Raw genomic sequence first — 17,509 nt, forward strand, 5'->3', positions numbered from 1 at the left:
GTGTCGGGGCGTGTGTGTGTCTGTGTTTGGGTGATGGAGAGAAAAATACAAAGGCAGCCAGGAAAAGGATAAAACCTGGATTCATGTTTGTTTGTTTGCATCAAATGCACTTTATGTTTTACTTTGAGAGTGTGTGTGTTTGTGTGTGTATGTCCTTGTATACGTGTGGGTGTGTGTTTGTGTGCACACGGACGCATGAATTGCATATTTGCCCAGATTCGGTTGGCTCCATTGCCTGGTTTTGGGCAGAGGGCCTGATTGCCCTTCTGCAAACATAACCAGGCCAAATTTACGCTCTCACCCTCTTCATGCACACAATCACACACACTCACAAAAACACAAAGCCCCAGGGAACAGTGCTGGTCGTTCCTTGCCAATGTTCCCCCCAATGTGTTGACACACACAGTGTTTATATACACACGCTTCATTATTCCATAGGCTGTCTTATCAATTTAAACAGGAGATGAAAAATAAGCAGTACTTTTGGGCAGCAGTGTTTGTGTTTGATAAATGATTCATTTGGTGAAAAGTGTGATCAAGGCCATGCCCGCAGAATCTATTTCAAGCTGCGGCTGACTCATCCAGGAGCCTGGCTGAATACCTGTAGCTCCTTTTCTCCTCTCCAGTGAACTGTACTCCAGTGTCCAGTACCACTGTCTGCTGCTTTATCTGCAGAATATGTGCTGCAGTGTGGCAATGTGCTTCTTGTACCTTTCTGTCTATTATAAAAAAAATTGTTACTGGTAAAATCTTAGTCTATCTTCTCTACTTATACGCATATTATATGCCCAAGTTGCCATGTATTAACATACCTGTATTTATTTTCACCTTTAAATAATCAGGATTTATCTGACTTAAATTATAAATCCCCTCTAAGTAAGATTTTTTAAAAATTATTATTATTATTACTTTTTTGTGCCTTTCTGCCTTTGCTGATAGTAAAGCTAAATAGAGAGAATTGTGGGGAGAAGAGAGTGCGGCAGACATGCATGAAAGGGCCCAGATCGGGAGTCAAACCTGCGGCTGATGCTTCGAGGACTCTAGCTCCGTCTATGGCGTGCCAGCTCTACTAACCGAGCTAAACTGGCACCCCTTCAGAGCTACTTCACAATAAAGAATGATGGGAAATAAGCTTCTATCAAGTTTTAGCTTAAATAAAGTTATCAAAATGAAATGTAGACTACATTTATATAAAACATTTACAAATACAGGATAGGAAGTTTTAAAAATGTCTGAAAGGTGAAAGTGTATTGAATTCATTGAGGGACTGTTTAGTGTTCTGTGCCTCTTTGAGAAAAGCTCACTTGACCTTCTCATACAAAATATAATAAAGCATGAGAAAGATCTTCTTATTTCTGTAGGAATAAATCTTTCTCCCCAGGTAGCACAAATGATAATGTAACATGATAATTTATGTGACATGACACAATGGAAGAGAGCACCCCAGATCACTCAGATGACTCAAAATGTCAAGGGTAAAAAAAAATGTTTTTGTAAAAATACAGCCTTGATGGCTTATGATGAATGGATATTTTCTCCGTACAATATAGTGCTGATTCCAGTCCCAAAATTGTGAGAGTCTTCTGCATCACACTGTTCACATTTGACATGTTTTCTCTCTTAAAGGAGAAATATGTAACTCCGAGGTTTAGCATCTAAAATGGGTACTGCAGTCCAAATTCAAAACATTGAAGAGTACTGTCTCTCCCCGCCCCTCCTATTACAGTCAATGTGCCGTGTCACGGACAATGGAGCTTCAGGGTTTAGCCTGCTCTGCATTGGTCTTGAAACCTTTCTGCGTTCTAACCTCTCTTCATTTTTCAAAAGCATCTCCAATATTTATCCTAGTTTGAGCACGTTTCTGGTGGTAGAGCTTATTAGAAAAATGCAGAGGCTTTTTAGTTCGGGTAGAATCAGTTATATCAGTTCACTTGCCCGCTCTCATCGCTGCAACACCTGTTGGTTTGCCGTTTGCCTGGCAAACTAAGGGATGTCCAAAATAGTCATGTGGATGCCTTACAATCGCTTAGTTTCTCTGGTCAAAGCAAAAACGGACTATTTAGCACATAGGACATACTGGCTGCTGCATGGTTGTCCGAGAAGCAAGCATTTCAATACAACGTGTTTCCTTCATGTCGGATGATACAGGAAGTTCATTTTATGATTTAATCTAGTAGATATCTCACATATAGGCCCCTTTAACAAGCTATTAAGAGATGTCACCTTGGGAACACTGATATGTGATGGGTATATTCAGTATTGGGTTTCAATTTATATGGTAGACTATTTTAGTTTTCAAGAAAAATGCCTCCAAAAGCCCACTGCATCTTTACATAATAGAGAACTGCTGAAGAAGGTCTGTTTAATGAGGTTACAGCAAACCTAAAAACAGCATTTTGTTGTATTAGGATATATTTGTATTACATGTTTTTCCTATTCAACAGTATCTAAAAATATATCCATCCATCTCTCCTTGTTTCTCATATCACTTTCCAGTGATTCAGTCTTAGGTCCACCTACACCTTTTATTTGCAGCATTGATAAAGACCTGACTGGAATACAGATCCAGACCCCCCAACAGACATGAACACACACACACACACACACACACACACAAACACACATTGCTGCACAAGCCCCCAGTCCGCTGCAGTGGCGTGTTCTAATTAACAGCCAGGGAGTCCATGTAGTGGCCAGCGGGCTGATAAAAAGACCATCTGAACCCTCTCAAGAGAGGGGTGGGGTTGGGGAGGGCAGGGGGGAGCAGATGTAGGCCCAGCATATTCCTCTCCTCTGGGGAGCTGGCCTCCCGACCTCCCTTTCGATCTCCCCCCTCTTCTTTCTTTCTCTTCATCCATGTTTCGTCAATGGCCGTACCAGTGGCCTCCATTCAGGGGGATCATTAGCATCGATCGGTCGGCACAGGAGTGGAAATGTGGCTAGAGCTGGGAGGGGGGTCAATTTACTGTCCTCCATCAACTTAGGCCTTCTTGGCTTCAAGCAAAAAATTCAGTATGTAGCATGATCCCCATCTGAGCCGAACTGTAGTGGTACCAATACTAATCCCAGTATCAGTAATGCCTAAATACTACCTAAAATGCATGCAGGGGTATTGTTAATACACCAGTCTGTTTTGATACTGTTATTTATTAGCCTTGAATAAAATCAACACGTTTTACAAAAAACAAAGTAAATTCAATGAGGCCCATCTTAAATAGTAGCCTACACAACAAGAAGTGCTTTACTGCCACAAGGAATTTAATGTTGGAAGGATTGCTAACCTAACTAGCTGACATTAGCTCAGCTTATTTGTAGACGCTCTGCTTGTGTTAATGTCAGCATTTCTCTATCTTTGATTGTTGATGAAGTTTTAAACATACCCCAATCATTGGCAGAGGTCTCCTTCCACAACAAAAACAAAAAGCATTGAAAACACTGAATAAAGCAGTTTCACATTATAAATCGGCGTCTCTCCATCCCCTCTTTAGCAGACAAAGGTGATAGGGATGTGTTAAATAAATCTAACACTCTCCACTCAGAAATTGAATTTATTCCCAGATTGATTTATCTATTTATTTCTCAAGTCTCTGTGCTTTCCCTGAGCCAGGCACCACAAAAATTACAATAATCATATCTCATCGATGGAGCGTTTTTGATACACTGTACTGTTGTTTATTTTTTTATGTCCCACATCAGTACTGGATGATTTTCAGATTCATTAATTGGAATTGGTATCGGTCAGGAAAAATCTGGCATTGGAACACCACTGGCTCTAAACATATTGCATTCATTCTAATCACCAGGCTCTCCTTGAAGCTTTGATCCGCTCTCTTGCCTTTTGCGACATTTCTCCTCTCCTTCCCCGTCTCCCCTCTGCCATCAGCAGCAGCTTGACATTCCTATCTGACGGTTTGTCTCTCCAACGCTGATGACTGTGGAAAGAGAGAAGAAAAGAGGGCGATAGATCCTATCTCCACTCAGCCTCTCATCCCCACAGCAGAGTGTGTGGAAGCAGATGGTACGGTTCTGTCATGTGGTTAGGTAGCAGGGGGCCCGGAGGAGGAGGAGGAGGAGGAGGAGGAGGAGAAGAGGAATGAAGGAAAAAACACACAGACATGTTGACGTGGCTGTGGTCTGCGTCCTGGACTGTGTTTGGCTCCAGATTTATCAGACATGTTGTGCTTGAGCCATGGCAAACTTTTAGGGTGTTTTGTTGTGCTTAACAATCAAGAGGCTGCGGCAAGTTTGATTTATTAGCCGAGCAAATTACCATCTTGGTAATTGCTTTGCTGCTGTAGGAAGGTGGAATATATAATTATAGTCCCAGGTATGGGGGTGGTGTGTGTGTGTTAGAGAGAGAGAGAGAGAGAAAGAGAGAGAGAGTGGGTAAAGGGTAAGGCGAGGAGGAAGCAGGAAGGCTGATGGATGCTTGATTACGTGTCTCGCCATCTGGACTGTTGTCACCAAGATGCTTAATCCCATTCAGCAGAGAAAGTGGGTGTTAATGTGCTTGTGTGTGTGTGTGTGTGTGTGTGTGTGTGTGTGTGTGTGTGTGTGTGTGTTTGTGTACATAACATAGAAAGCAACTGCTTTTCTGCATGCACACACTTTCCAGGACATGTGTGGATGTGTCTCTGTACATTATTCTACACTTTGCATAAATCTTTGAAGATGCTAATCAGAACATGACTACAGAAACTAACATGTATACATATGTACACAAACTTCTCCAGTGACCCCCCTCCACCCCCATCCCACCCCCCGCCGTAATCAGACATATCCAGGCGCGTGCAGACACATCCCAGATCGGCCTCTCTAATCGTGGCTACATTTTTACAATTACTGCTAACAAGTCCTTATTACCCCCAGTGCCCTGCCCCTCCTCTTGATCCCAGCTTCTAATTGCTGCTGCTGTTTCTGAGCAGCTCTCTGCATATATATTAGACAAGAATCATTACAAGCACACAACACCACGGAAAAAACTCACAGTTCACTGCCACTGCCACCAAACACCTGTGTTTCTAGGTGAGGAAAGTACTGTGTGGCTGTGTTTGTGTGTCGCCACTTAAGTCCCTCCTGCTGACTGGGCGGTGTGTTTATCCTCCTGTAGAAATGGCCTGTCACACACACATTAAAACCTAGCTGTGTTTCTGCCAGCCTACAAGATCACCTAATGACTAGCTAGCTGTAGGAAGGAAAAACACAGCTTTGATGAGGAGGGGATATTGTAGCCTGGCTGTCCTCGCCAGCGGCAGCTCTGCTTTCAAAGGCCTGCAGATGTTAAGGGGTGGGGTGGGTGGAGGGGGGGGGGGGGTGACAGTGGCTCTCACATCACTTTGTCAGTGAGCAAACATTCAATGTGTGGCAGGGTTGACTCCATCTCTGTTCTGGCAGATAAACCAGCCATTTGTGTTTAGAAACGCTCAACTGTCATCAAAATACTGAGTGCACACTATTGTTTAAAATGGTCCCAGTGACTTTGCTCCATCATTAAGAATAGCCCTTTTCACACATGAACACCTGGCATATTATAGATAATTTCAGGACACTCTGATATTTCAGAATTTGCTTGGTGGGGGGTGAGGGGGAGGGTGCTTTGAGTTAAGTATCTCAATATGATCTCATAACTTGTCATCTGGAACCATTATGTGTCCTTTGTCTGCTCTGGTTTATGACCAGCACGTTATGCTGATATCAGCAGGAGTGTTTCATGATTCTGGGCGGGCCATGTACACAGACTTCTTTACCGGCCCCTTTCCACAACCAAAGCTATTTAATGTTTATTATTTTTCTGTCCAAATTCAGTCACCCCCCCCCTTCCCCCCCTCCAATCCGACCCACTGTAAATGAATAAGCCTCTTAGCTTCGGCTTTCTTTTTGTGTTTACTGCTTACATGTATGTTAGCATGCTAACACACCAAGACACTATGATGAAAAAAATGAACTGTCACCCTTCCAGAAATTTTTATCTTCGTATGTTTGTTGTTAGCACATTAAGCTGATGTATTCCAGTCCACTTCATTTGTATACTACATTTACCCAAATGCTTTAAGGTGAATTAAATTGGTTGAAAGAAAACACACAAAAAGCCCATATGTTGAAGCTAGCATTGAGCTTGAAGTACTCCATCTCTTATATACCCCAGACCTACTACTATCAACGTTCTTACAATTTATCCTTCACAATTGAATTAAAGTTAGTCCAATTTATGACGTCATGAGAAGAAGAATTTTAATGCTGAATGTGTGTATTTTTACATTTTCCTTTCTTTGTCTGCATCCTTTCAGAGGACCTGTTGCCATTCGGCTTTCCCAGCATAGACATGGGTCCCCAGCTGAAGGTAGTGGAGCGAACAAGGACGGCCACCATGCTGTGTGCTGCCAGCGGCATCCCGGACCCGGAGATCTCCTGGTTCAAAGACTTCTTGCCTGTGGACCCCAGCTCCAGCCAGGGTCGCATCAAGCAGCTCCGATCAGGTGGGACAGACGAGCATTAACTGTCAGATAATTTCATTTGGAAATAAGTAAACAAACAGTGCATCTAGAGCTTAGCATTGCTATCAGGTAAAATCCCTGTTGCTCTAAATTTGGTGATTATCATGTTTTAATTAGGATTGAGGGATTACATGCTCCTCTCTGAGTTTATCTGCATCCTTTGGGGGTGTAAAACCTTTTTAAAGCCAATTTTTATAAAAGGATAATTGTGCCGTCCTTAAGCCATTAAAATGCTGTTTTTTTTTTTTATTAACATTAGGGAGAGAAGATTAGAGAACGATGACACTTAAAAGGGAGAAATCTCTTACCATTGTGGATCATAAATGTCAAACAACAGCAGCATTAAAATGAAAAGTCTCATACACAAGTGGGTTGAAAAAGTTAATAAACAACTATAAAGTCAAATTACTTTGAAATAAATGCTTAATGAAATAATCAATCCACCTCAGAAAGAACCACAGTTCTCTTTGCTCCGATTTCAAAATCAATGCATAGTGATAGGAGTTTCTCCACATTAGGATTTGAACTAATGCTTCTCTTATCTTTTGAGCCGCCCAGCCCGAAGAGAGTGTGAAATGAACTCTGTATATAAAATCACTTTGCCAGGGACAGTAATAGGGAAAAGAAGGATTTTTTTTTTTCTTTTGCATTTCAGAGTGAAAAAGTGTGTTTGTGCTGACGGATCGAGTAATGAAAACAGAAGAATAACATCTTGTGTTTAAGACAGTTTGCTCAGCTTTGTTTATGCTCTCCTGTATGGATGATACAGTGTCTCCTGGAGAAGGCAGACGCGTATTTTCTCAGCCATTCCCTCTCAGCCGTCCTCAGGGGGAATGAAAGTGATGGTGAAGCGAAACCATTTTGCTGTCGCTTCATCCATATTCTCAGTACTGCTGCGTCCTGCCAGCTCCCATATCTCCCTGCTGTCGGCCAATAGCCTTCACCGATCACTAGTGCCCTCCATCAGCCTTGTGCAAGCGTCTGTGTGTGTGCACAGTTAAACCTGTTTTAACAGATTGAAGAGTCTAAAAGTTCCTGATTTTTAATGTTTCAGTGCCTAACGAGCCTTATGCTCAGCACAAAACATGTATTTTTTAATATCAGATTTAGCCAACATGAAGTGGACTTATTAGTTTTACCGACTATTTAAAAAAGATAGAAGACATGATGGCTCTAAAAATAAGTAAAAGCCAAAACATATACGGCTCCCCTTCTTACGGCTGCAGTAAAGGTCATAAGCTCCACCTCCTCCATGTCAACTAACAGGACATCAGTCTGAAGCCAAATTACATGTCAAATGAATTTTCCTCGAACATGGTTACAGTCTTTAAAGTTATTTGTTATCATGCCGGAAGTACATTTTTCAGAGAACTTTAGTCTTGAAGATAGTTTTGATGTCACAAAAGGGGGTTTAACACCATGATGGACGGCTCTGTTGGCTCCTATGGTGCAGCGTGCACTATTAGCAGAGTAGAGTAGGAAAAGGGAAGCGTTAACAGAACGACCACTAACATAAAATTCATTACATTTTCCATGACCTTGATTATCTGCGTCTGAAGCTAAGCGAATTGTAGAATCTGTCCTTGCCGTGGACTTGCCCGATCTGAGGGACCTTTGAAGTTAATGTGTGTTTTAGTTATAGTGGAAGGGGTAGAAGGTCAAAAGTAAGTACAGCCTACCATGTAACTCTTGCTCAAGCCACAACGGGAGGATGAGTGGACGCTTCCATCTCTGTATACATCCAGTGGTTTGACCTAGCTGGTCTATTACTGCTAATGTGACTCACATCAGAAACAAAGGAAAAGCATCTCAAATATAAACCAAGGGTTACATATCACCACATGTAATGCACATCTACTTGTCCTCTACTCACTGTAGACGACATTAAAACAAAGGTTCAACATTGTCTTTATTGCATTGGAAAGCTGTTAGCCTTAGTTCTACAGTGCAGTATGAAATAACAAAATTAGATCAAGATGTATAAAAAAATCACCAAAGCAACAGGGAAGAAAACTACTAGAAAAAAAGGCTTTCAGGATGAGGACTTTGTTTGGCTAACATAATGCTATTACGGATAACGAGATTGGCACAGGCTCCTGGAATTTGATCAAATCCAATAAAGAACGGCACAGAGACCTTAACGTTAAATAGGTCTATCCGGAACCATCTACAGCCATACACAGGCTGATACAGGCCTGGACAGAGTGTTTCCAAATGTCATCTGTGGTACAAAAAAAGCAAATGACGTGTACTGTGATCTTGGAAATAACATGATGTTATTCTTTCTGTATGTGCTAATGTTTGCTGCCTTCATGAGCTCCATCAAGTGCACTTTTAAATGGGTGGAGAATCGCTCATCAGTGCCATTCAGAAAGATTCAACATATTAAGAAGTCCAAAACTTGTGAGGCCTGCTGTGCCTTCAGGTTGCTATGACATGTTGCTGTGATTGGCCAATAACGGTTTTGGGGCGGGTTTAACAGATAAGTAAGGGAGTTGTTGCCCACTCTCTCCCAGTTTAAGCTTCTACACCCATTCCTGTTATATTTTCCAGGAACATACTGATGTGTTAATACCTTAATACCTACACTGTGTGGTAGAGAGTATGTGAAGTGTAATTTCCTATGTGTAATGCTCTGCAGTTGGTGTGGGTTAGAGTTTGTGTGGGAAAAGTCGTGCTGCTGCTTGGAGGCGTATGAGACAATAAATTCACAAGGAAGACCCAAAACTTAAGCTCTGCTGTCAGGAACATAAGGTACATGCCAGAGGGAACTGTGTACTGACTGTTTTATAAACTACTAATTGTGATAAACACTATGCAAACATTTTTTATTCTCGGCTCATAATTTATGAGAAAGCTTTGGTGGCCTTGGAGCTACAAAACAAAGAAGCTCCTTCAAAAACTTCTGTGCGGCCTATTTTTTTCTTCCACTCCTTTCTAAAGTTTATTTTCATTCCTATACAGCGCTGTGAATACTTACTTTTGTAGCTCTAAATTTGTAAATAATTTAACAATCCATCACAATGAGTTTCACTTGGTGTGTTTTGAGGCTCATTTTGCCCTCTATAGGGTGTCACACAGAAACATGACACTGATTCACCGGTACACAACGTTAGGCCACATTTCACATCAATGAAACAGTCGCAAGACAAATGGGCTGAGTCCGATTCACCGCAGGCTTTAATAGGATTTCAAATCACCAAAAGCATCACAAAGCCAAACAACAAAATGCACTGTATAATGAACCGAACATTGCGGTGAAATGACTTGGAGGAAATCAATTACACCTAAGCTAAGGCACAAAATAGCAGCGAGATGTGTTATGGATGAAACACTCCTTTAAAATCAGTTTAATGAGGGCACCTTCCAAGCAGCGCCTCTGATTTAGTGGACGGCTGCCAGCTCTCATTGGAGCGCAGCCAGGGATCTGTTTTGGGCTGCAAACATTGTTTTCTCTCGGTCTTTCCTTTTCTTTCTCTGCTGGAAATATTTTTACGGCCCATATGGGTCAAGATGAAAAATGATTTTGAGAATAGCTGGGCTGCAATCCCACTAAAGACAACTCTTAGCCACTTTAAAACCCATAAGTATCCATCATCGGTGGTGTCCGCCTTCTGCAGGTAACTGTCCAAAAGGTGACCGTCTTGAACGCCAGCTTCCTGTGGGTGCAAACATATGGTGCAGTATAGAGATGAACTTCCAAACATTTTTATGTCTTGACTGAGGGATCCATCTATTTTTCCATGCCATCTGCTGCACTGGTTTGGATGTGCGTGAGCAGAGCTGTGACAAGTGATCCGTCTATCTTTGACATTTGGGATGAGATCTGGAGAGTTTACCTAAGCACTTAGCAGCCCTCGTAGACCCTTGCTGTAACAGATGGCAAGCAATATGGACCCTTAGGTGGAATGCTGGGTAATGGATGGACCTGTCTTTGCTGGGATCCGATCAGGTCGTGGTTATGGTAACGGTCACTATTTAGTAGGTCACTATTATTTAAAGCAAAAAGGGGAAATGTTTTTAAAACTGAAAGATTATTTAAATCAGCTTCACAGTAAACAAGCATATCTTAATTAAAAAACATAAACGGTAGACCTGAACAGGAATCTTTTTTAAAAGACTGGTTCTTTGATCACGACTGACTCAAAGTATTTCATTTTCAGCACTGAATACCTCTGCAGAGATTTTATTTTTGGTGCAGTCTGTTCATCTGTTTGTTAGTCAGCGGGATCTCTCCAAAACAGATTTAAGTGAAATTTGGATGGGAAATTAGGACACTGGCCAAAAAAAACAAGTCATTTATTATTGGTGGACATCCAGAATTATTTCTAAAGGAAATCCTTTCACAGATATGTCAGATAAGAACTGACAGAAAATATGCAATTAAAAGATGTTTTTTTTCCCTGTTGTGTGTCATACTTAAACACTCATACAAAGTGCTTATCGAGCTCTGATGTCCTTTTTGGGTAAATGTAGAAAAAACCAACTAAGGGCTTTAACTAATGATTATTTGTGTTATTAATTAATCTGCTTCATTTTTTTTTTTTTTTACAATTAATCCAGTTTAGGATGAAACTGTTGCATAGATTTAATAGGTTCAATTTACCCTATTATGAGACTAAGACATCAGCAGGTTATGCAGTGATTTAAAAAAAAAAAAAGTTTCATTGAGTGATAAATTCAGAACAAATTGTTGTATTCAATTATCTGATATTTGATTGTGGACAGATTGTTCAAGTCTAAATAAGTTCAAAGTAGTGTAAACTCCAAAGTGACTTAGCATGTAGTGTTCAGATGTCTTGTGTTTATGCTGATATTCAGACATGAAAGAGACCGACAGAAATATCGATGCCCCTTTATCACCTACAAACACGAAGAGAACATCAGTGGCAAAATCAAGAGAGATAAAGGGTACTGCTTTGTCCACAAGGGGGCGTCAAAATGAACACAAACTAAAAGTTCCTCACAGGAGCTTTAAGTCAATATGTTGCAGTATAAATAACTGCAGTGTGTCTGTTAGTAACGTCCGGTCCCCGCAGTTAAAACGCCCTGGGAGAGATAGAGTCCAGGTGATCTGTTTGACCTACATGTTCTGGCAGAGCGATCAGGTTAGCAGTATCTGCTGTTACCCGATCGGCAGAGTCTCTGCCCAGAAGACATAATACACCCTCTGCAATTTCACAGCAGCTCAATTTACTGAAGTCACATCTCATTCTGGGTCTGTCAGCAGCAGCTAGCACACTCACTAACAAACTGCTTTCTTTTTCTCTGTTACCTCTCACTCTCACTTTTTATAGCTTTCTGTCCTGCTTCTCCTCACGACTGCCATTACGCTTGTTGCCAGATATCCGTCTGTTTAGGCATACGTGGTGACATTGTGCATATATATATATACTGAACACCGTATAGCAACAGCTTGTTTTGCATAAAAGAAGATTTCATTTGCGGATTTTCAAATTTGTGTTGATGGTTAGCCATATGAGCTGCTTCCAGCTGCCAGATGAGTTCTTGTTTTCAGAGCTCCACCTGTCCGGCTCCATCTCTCCTCCACTCTGTCTTTCTCCTCTCGCTTCTTTCTCCTTCTTCAGAGGGGAGCCGGGCTTGTAGAACAGATAATTCATTCCTGTTTATCTCCCCGTACCACGGGGAATGTGAGATAGAGAAAGAGGAGGGCGCGTGCGGTTTTTTCTTTCATGTAATGTTGTAGACAGAAGCAAATGGATGACAGCTCCAGCTAGCAGGGCTTCATCTAACTAAACACTCTCACACTCTTATGCCCTTGCATCGCATAACAAGTTAAACTTTTCCCTCTGAGCCTCAAAAACAAGTGGTTTCGACTTCAGCATGTACTGATCAGCTAATGTAGGGATGCGCACACACACACACACACACACACACACACACACACACTCACACTCCTCTCTGTGGAGCATTTTAGTGCTTAACTGGTCGGCTTTTTAAGGTTTAATCAGTGAAAGCTTTTCTCTCCATTAGGATAACAAACCATGTGTACCGTCTGTGTCTGCTGGGGAGGGAAAAAAATGTCAATATATGAACTCAAGTATTACATTTATTTTTGAGTATAGGGCTGCAACATGGTGATCATTTTCCTTCTCAATCATCTCAATATTAATTTGTTGATAACTAGATTTGTCTGTAAAATGTCTGAAGGAACATTTCTTTCCGGAAACATCCTCCTGTTTAAGAAAAAGGAACCAATGATGTCAGGCATCAATCTTCTGCAGATCAACTTATTGAATAATCAGATAATCTTTGTGTAGCTTTAAACACGTGTTTAAATGCTTTACTTCTCCACACAATCATGCACAACATGTCAGAGGGCAGTATTTCACTCTTTTATCCACGATTTCTTCTGCCTTTGTCTAAATTGTAACATATCACATACAAAGCATGTGATTATCTTTAAAAATATGTAAAACGTCTAAGAACTAAGTTGTGACATGTAGTTTGTAAGAGAAAAAAATCTTCAGTCGAGATCTAAGCTTGTTTTAATATTCATGTTTATTTTTTCTTCTGTTTTCTAATGCAAGCAGAATGTAACATTGTTTCTGCAATTAAACCCGGAAAGAAGTCATTAAAGACATCATTTGTTACACTTTAATGGGCTATCTTACATTGCACATGGTTTGATGGTGTTTTGTTCAAGCTTGAGTGCAGGACTATTACATATAATTAAATCGTTACATTAAATTCATTGTCAAACTGGTGATTAAGCCTATCACCTCCAGCTAAATCTGTTTCTCTCCTCAGAATTTAAATCTGGTGTCTGTAACATCCCTGCTCTACCTTATAGACGTTTCATATCAGCTAACAATCAGAAACAGAAATAATTTATTTTAGGTGAAAAAGGCTGCATGCATGCTTGGCTCATACATTCTTCTACTTTTTTTTTTTTTTTTTTTTTGATTGGTTCTCAAAACCTGAGGGGCGGAGCACAGAGTAGATTAAAGAACCTGAACATCCAAGAAAAAAAATCTGATGCTTAAACTTGTGTTTAAAAGTATTGATAGAAATACAAATCTATCTAAATTTTGGACTGTGTGGAAATAACCGTTGGTGTTGTTTGTTGTTGTTTGTTAATACCTATTTAATATCTCCCATTATAAAATCAGTTGATGTCTTTTAGGATGTGGCCTTGTTCTGATACTTTTACTGTAGTAAAGAGTCTAAACACTGTGCTGCAATGTTAAAGTGAAAAATCAACGTCAAAGAACAAACATACTATGTGCTCGGTTTTTCTCTAAATCTTTATATCTCTCTTACATCAATTATAAGCCAGATGCCTTTTCCCAGCCTCCCAATCTGATACAAATATTGTCCTGTGTTTGTGCAGTTAATCAATGTGCCTATATGTGTGTGTTGTGTGCGTTTTGCGTTGTCTTTTCTTCCCTCTGCTCTTGCAGCAGAGTGTAATCCATGGTTTTGTGCTTCCTCCTCAGGCTCCATGTCAAAGTCAGTTTCAGATGAGATGAATGTGACAGAGCAGGCTGCAAGAGCAAAAAAAAAATCACTGCTGGTAATTCAAAAGGCTGTTAGCAAAAAAAAAAAAAAAAAGCAGTGAGAATAGCACTGTGTGAAGCCACAGAAACAAAAGAATACCTGACAAGGGCTGTGTGTAATTATAGCACATTTAGGGAGACACTGTTTACCATGGTGGGATCAGGGGAAGAGGATAAAAATTGAAGAAGTGAAAGGAACAAGTTGAGAAGTTAAAGAGCATCGTCGGGTTGTTGCCGTGGGGGGAAGTTGTGTAGCTGCTGCCAGTTAACTGCCAAGATTGTAACAGGCTTTTTTCACCGCAGCAGTGCTGAAGGAGAGGAATCACTAGCTTTTAAAAACTATACAACAGAAGATCCTTTAAATGTCATAGAAGTTTATGAAAAAGTCATTTTGGGACTTGGCTTCCAAACTTTTTGGAATACATTTTGGATTTTTGAATGTGTTACCATTTCTTGTTTGAGGGAAGAGACAGCATCAGACAATGTTATTTTACTGGTGCTTTTTAAGAGCACGTGCTGTTCAGATGATGCCCAGCAAAGATTTAAAACAAAACTGACTTCATCAGACGTTAAAGAAGAGACAATGCGCCTGAGGTCAAACTTGACCAGAAACAGACCAGCAGACAAATGTTGCAGGATGAAAAACAGAAGATGCAAAGCAGACAGCATCAGGGACCTTGTTTTTCTGCAAACTCAACTAAACATCTTTATTCGTCTCTTCCTCTTTCTCTCTGTGTGTCACTTTGTGCCTCGTAGGAGCGCTGCAGATTGAGAACAGCGAGGAAACCGACCAAGGGAAGTATGAGTGTGTGGCCACCAACTCCCAAGGCGTGCGCTACTCCTCCCCTGCCAACCTCTACGTGCGAGGTAGAACATGATCACATAACACGTGCACATCACGCACACACATGCAGGACAAAACAGGCAGAAAATCCCTACATTTAAGGTGCTGCTATAAATAATCTCTTTTCCATAGCTGTGTTCTTACTGTGAACAAGTACTACTAACCCATTCATTGTCTGCAGTATTTGTTGACTCTGTTGTTTCTCACAACCACCTTTAACAAGTCCACCTTAAACCTTGGTGCGATCCCATACTATAGAATCAAACTGAACACAAAGTTAGGGACACACCTCGGTTTAACTGCATGGCAACATCACTGATCTGTCTACTAAAATGGTTTCTGTACAAGAGGCAGATTAAGAGAAAAGTATGCACAAAAAAATGCACAAGTTTGGTTGAACTTCTGAATAATTGGAAACAATCCAGATTTAATTCAAATGTTTAAACATTGTGGCACCCACTTGATCCCTGTTTAATGGATCCAATTTTGGACTGTGGGTGCTGATTGGCTGAAAGACCACAACCAATGTCAAGTTCTTCTTTCTATTTGAAGTGCGTTATTAGAAGAGTGTGTATGAGATGTATGTGTGTGTGTGTGTGTGTGTGTGAGTGTGTGTGAGAGTGATGCATAGGTGCGAGTGGCTTTGCGCTGGCCGTTTTTATTCTCTCTGTGTTTCCCCGTTCTCTCTCTTCCCCCTCACGTCATTGTGTTCTGCATCAACCCCCCTCCATACCTCAGAGCTTCGAGAAGGTTGGTGTGCTCTTTCTTTTCTTTTGTTGCTCCTTTGTTTCAGAAAGATTTTTACTTATTGAAACAGAGAGAAACAAAAAAGAAAAAATACAAAAAGACATTTAAAGGACGTCAGAGTAGATTTAAAGGTGAAGTGATATTGTCTGAAAAAATTAAGATTTGATTGTTCTACCATGATGATGATGATGATGATGAAGAAGTGGTCTGCCTACGCAGCAGAGTGCATTGACTGCATTGTGGGGCCTTGTGTGCAGAACCCTTGGTATTGCCTTCACTCCCCGATCAATGTTTTCTGCATGGTATGATCTTGTTGTCATGGAGACCCAAGAATTGGAAGATTAAAACGAGGCGATGTTTGCATGAAGGAGTGAGAGAGAAAGAGAAAGGAGCACCGCTTGCATGTTTGTGGACTGACGGACTGACACAAAAGCATGGCACAGTGTGATCACACCTATTGATATGCTCAGACTGTGATAATATTGAATGTGCTGTCTTGTCATGTCTTGCAACTGTCCCTATTTTTTCTGCCTCTGTGTTTTCATGTGTGTCCATGGCATCACATCTTGTCCAGTTCAGCACTTGTTGATGGAAATCTTGCACTCGCTGTCATGCTTGTACTTGCCCTTCTATGTTGAGCCATTATTTGTTGTGCAGGTTTGTAGGAGAAGCTTCAGTTACTTTTGCCAAATTCAATATCAACCAAAGATGGTAAGTGAGCAATCACTTCAACAGAAGTGGAAATGAACTGAGTATATTTCCATTTATAGGTACTCTTATTTTACCACAAATCAAAGAGAAGCTTTTTTTTTTTTTTACTGGTACTCCACTTAATAAACTTAATTACTGAACTGTTTAAAATAATTAAATTAGCTAAACTTTGACCAATGACATTCTATAAACACATGAATTAATCAATAATACGGTAAACATCCCAGTGAGATGGTACATTTATTAGGCTACCACATTTGTTTTCTGCGCTTATTAACATCAAAGCATTATTTGCAACTTTTCGACAGAAAAAAATCATAAATAGTTTTTCTTACAAATTAGTAAGTATAAAATTAAAGTATAAAAATTTTCCTTTTTAGAGTTAAGTTTCCTCAGGACTAACTGTGAAAGTTGTACTGTTTCTGATATGAGCAGCAGCTATTGGCAGCAAATGCTAGCTAGCTTTAGCTCTCGTCAAGATGTTTCACTCACATTACTCACGGACTCTATAATTATTTTCTACTCTTCCCACTATTATGCTATATTATAGCATTTAGCCAGTCAATGCCGTACTAGCTTGAAAATACACAATGTAGCTTTATGCTACTGCTGGGCTTTATTTATTTTTTTAGCATTTAGCTTAAGCATTTATTATTTAGCTTGTCAATGCCATACTGAAAAAAACAAAACAATGTAGTTTTAAGAAACTCTTGCTTCTTTGAGGCTTTATTTTAGCAATTAGCTAGTCAATAGCGCGCTTGGTAAAAAATCAACAAGGCAGCTCTGAAAGTGACGTTGTGCCTGTTTTAAACTTTGAATTAGCATTTAGCTTCAGCCTGTCAATGCCACACACAAAAAATACAAATAGTATTTTAAAGGATTTTTCTAATACTCTGAGACATTTTTACATATCGGCAAAAGTTAAGTAAAGGATTTGAATACTGACAAAAGATTTATTCTTACCATGAAACAGAAATGTTCACAGGTAAAGAAAAGCAATATGCTATTCTAATGTTTCATTTTATAGTCAGTTCTAGCTGTTGCTATCTTCGCCAAACACTCAGACATGCCTCTGTTGACTGACATTTGAAATGAATCATATCCATTCACATTTTTAGATACTGGGTGGTGGGATATTAATGATTCCCTCTCACTACAGTGGTTAATGAAAGCCGTGTCCTTGAGACAGACAG

At 40.3% G+C, this 17,509-nt stretch overlaps 1 protein-coding gene across 7 annotated transcripts in view; it reads left to right on the top strand.

Annotated features, from left to right (window-relative positions):
- Positions 1-17,509, top strand: part of LOC132979004 (receptor-type tyrosine-protein phosphatase S-like) — a 71,658-nt gene that overhangs the window by 25,792 nt on the left and 28,357 nt on the right. For all 7 annotated transcript variants that reach the window (XM_061044434.1, XM_061044435.1, XM_061044437.1 and 4 more), the window contains exons 5-6: positions 6,288-6,476; positions 14,771-14,881. In XM_061044434.1, the coding sequence (XP_060900417.1) occupies positions 6,288-6,476; positions 14,771-14,881 (300 nt within the window). The remainder of the gene's footprint in view (positions 1-6,287; positions 6,477-14,770; positions 14,882-17,509) is intronic.

Source organism: Labrus mixtus, chromosome 8, assembly GCF_963584025.1.
Source record: "Labrus mixtus chromosome 8, fLabMix1.1, whole genome shotgun sequence".
NCBI classification, from domain to species: domain Eukaryota; kingdom Metazoa; phylum Chordata; class Actinopteri; order Labriformes; family Labridae; genus Labrus; species Labrus mixtus.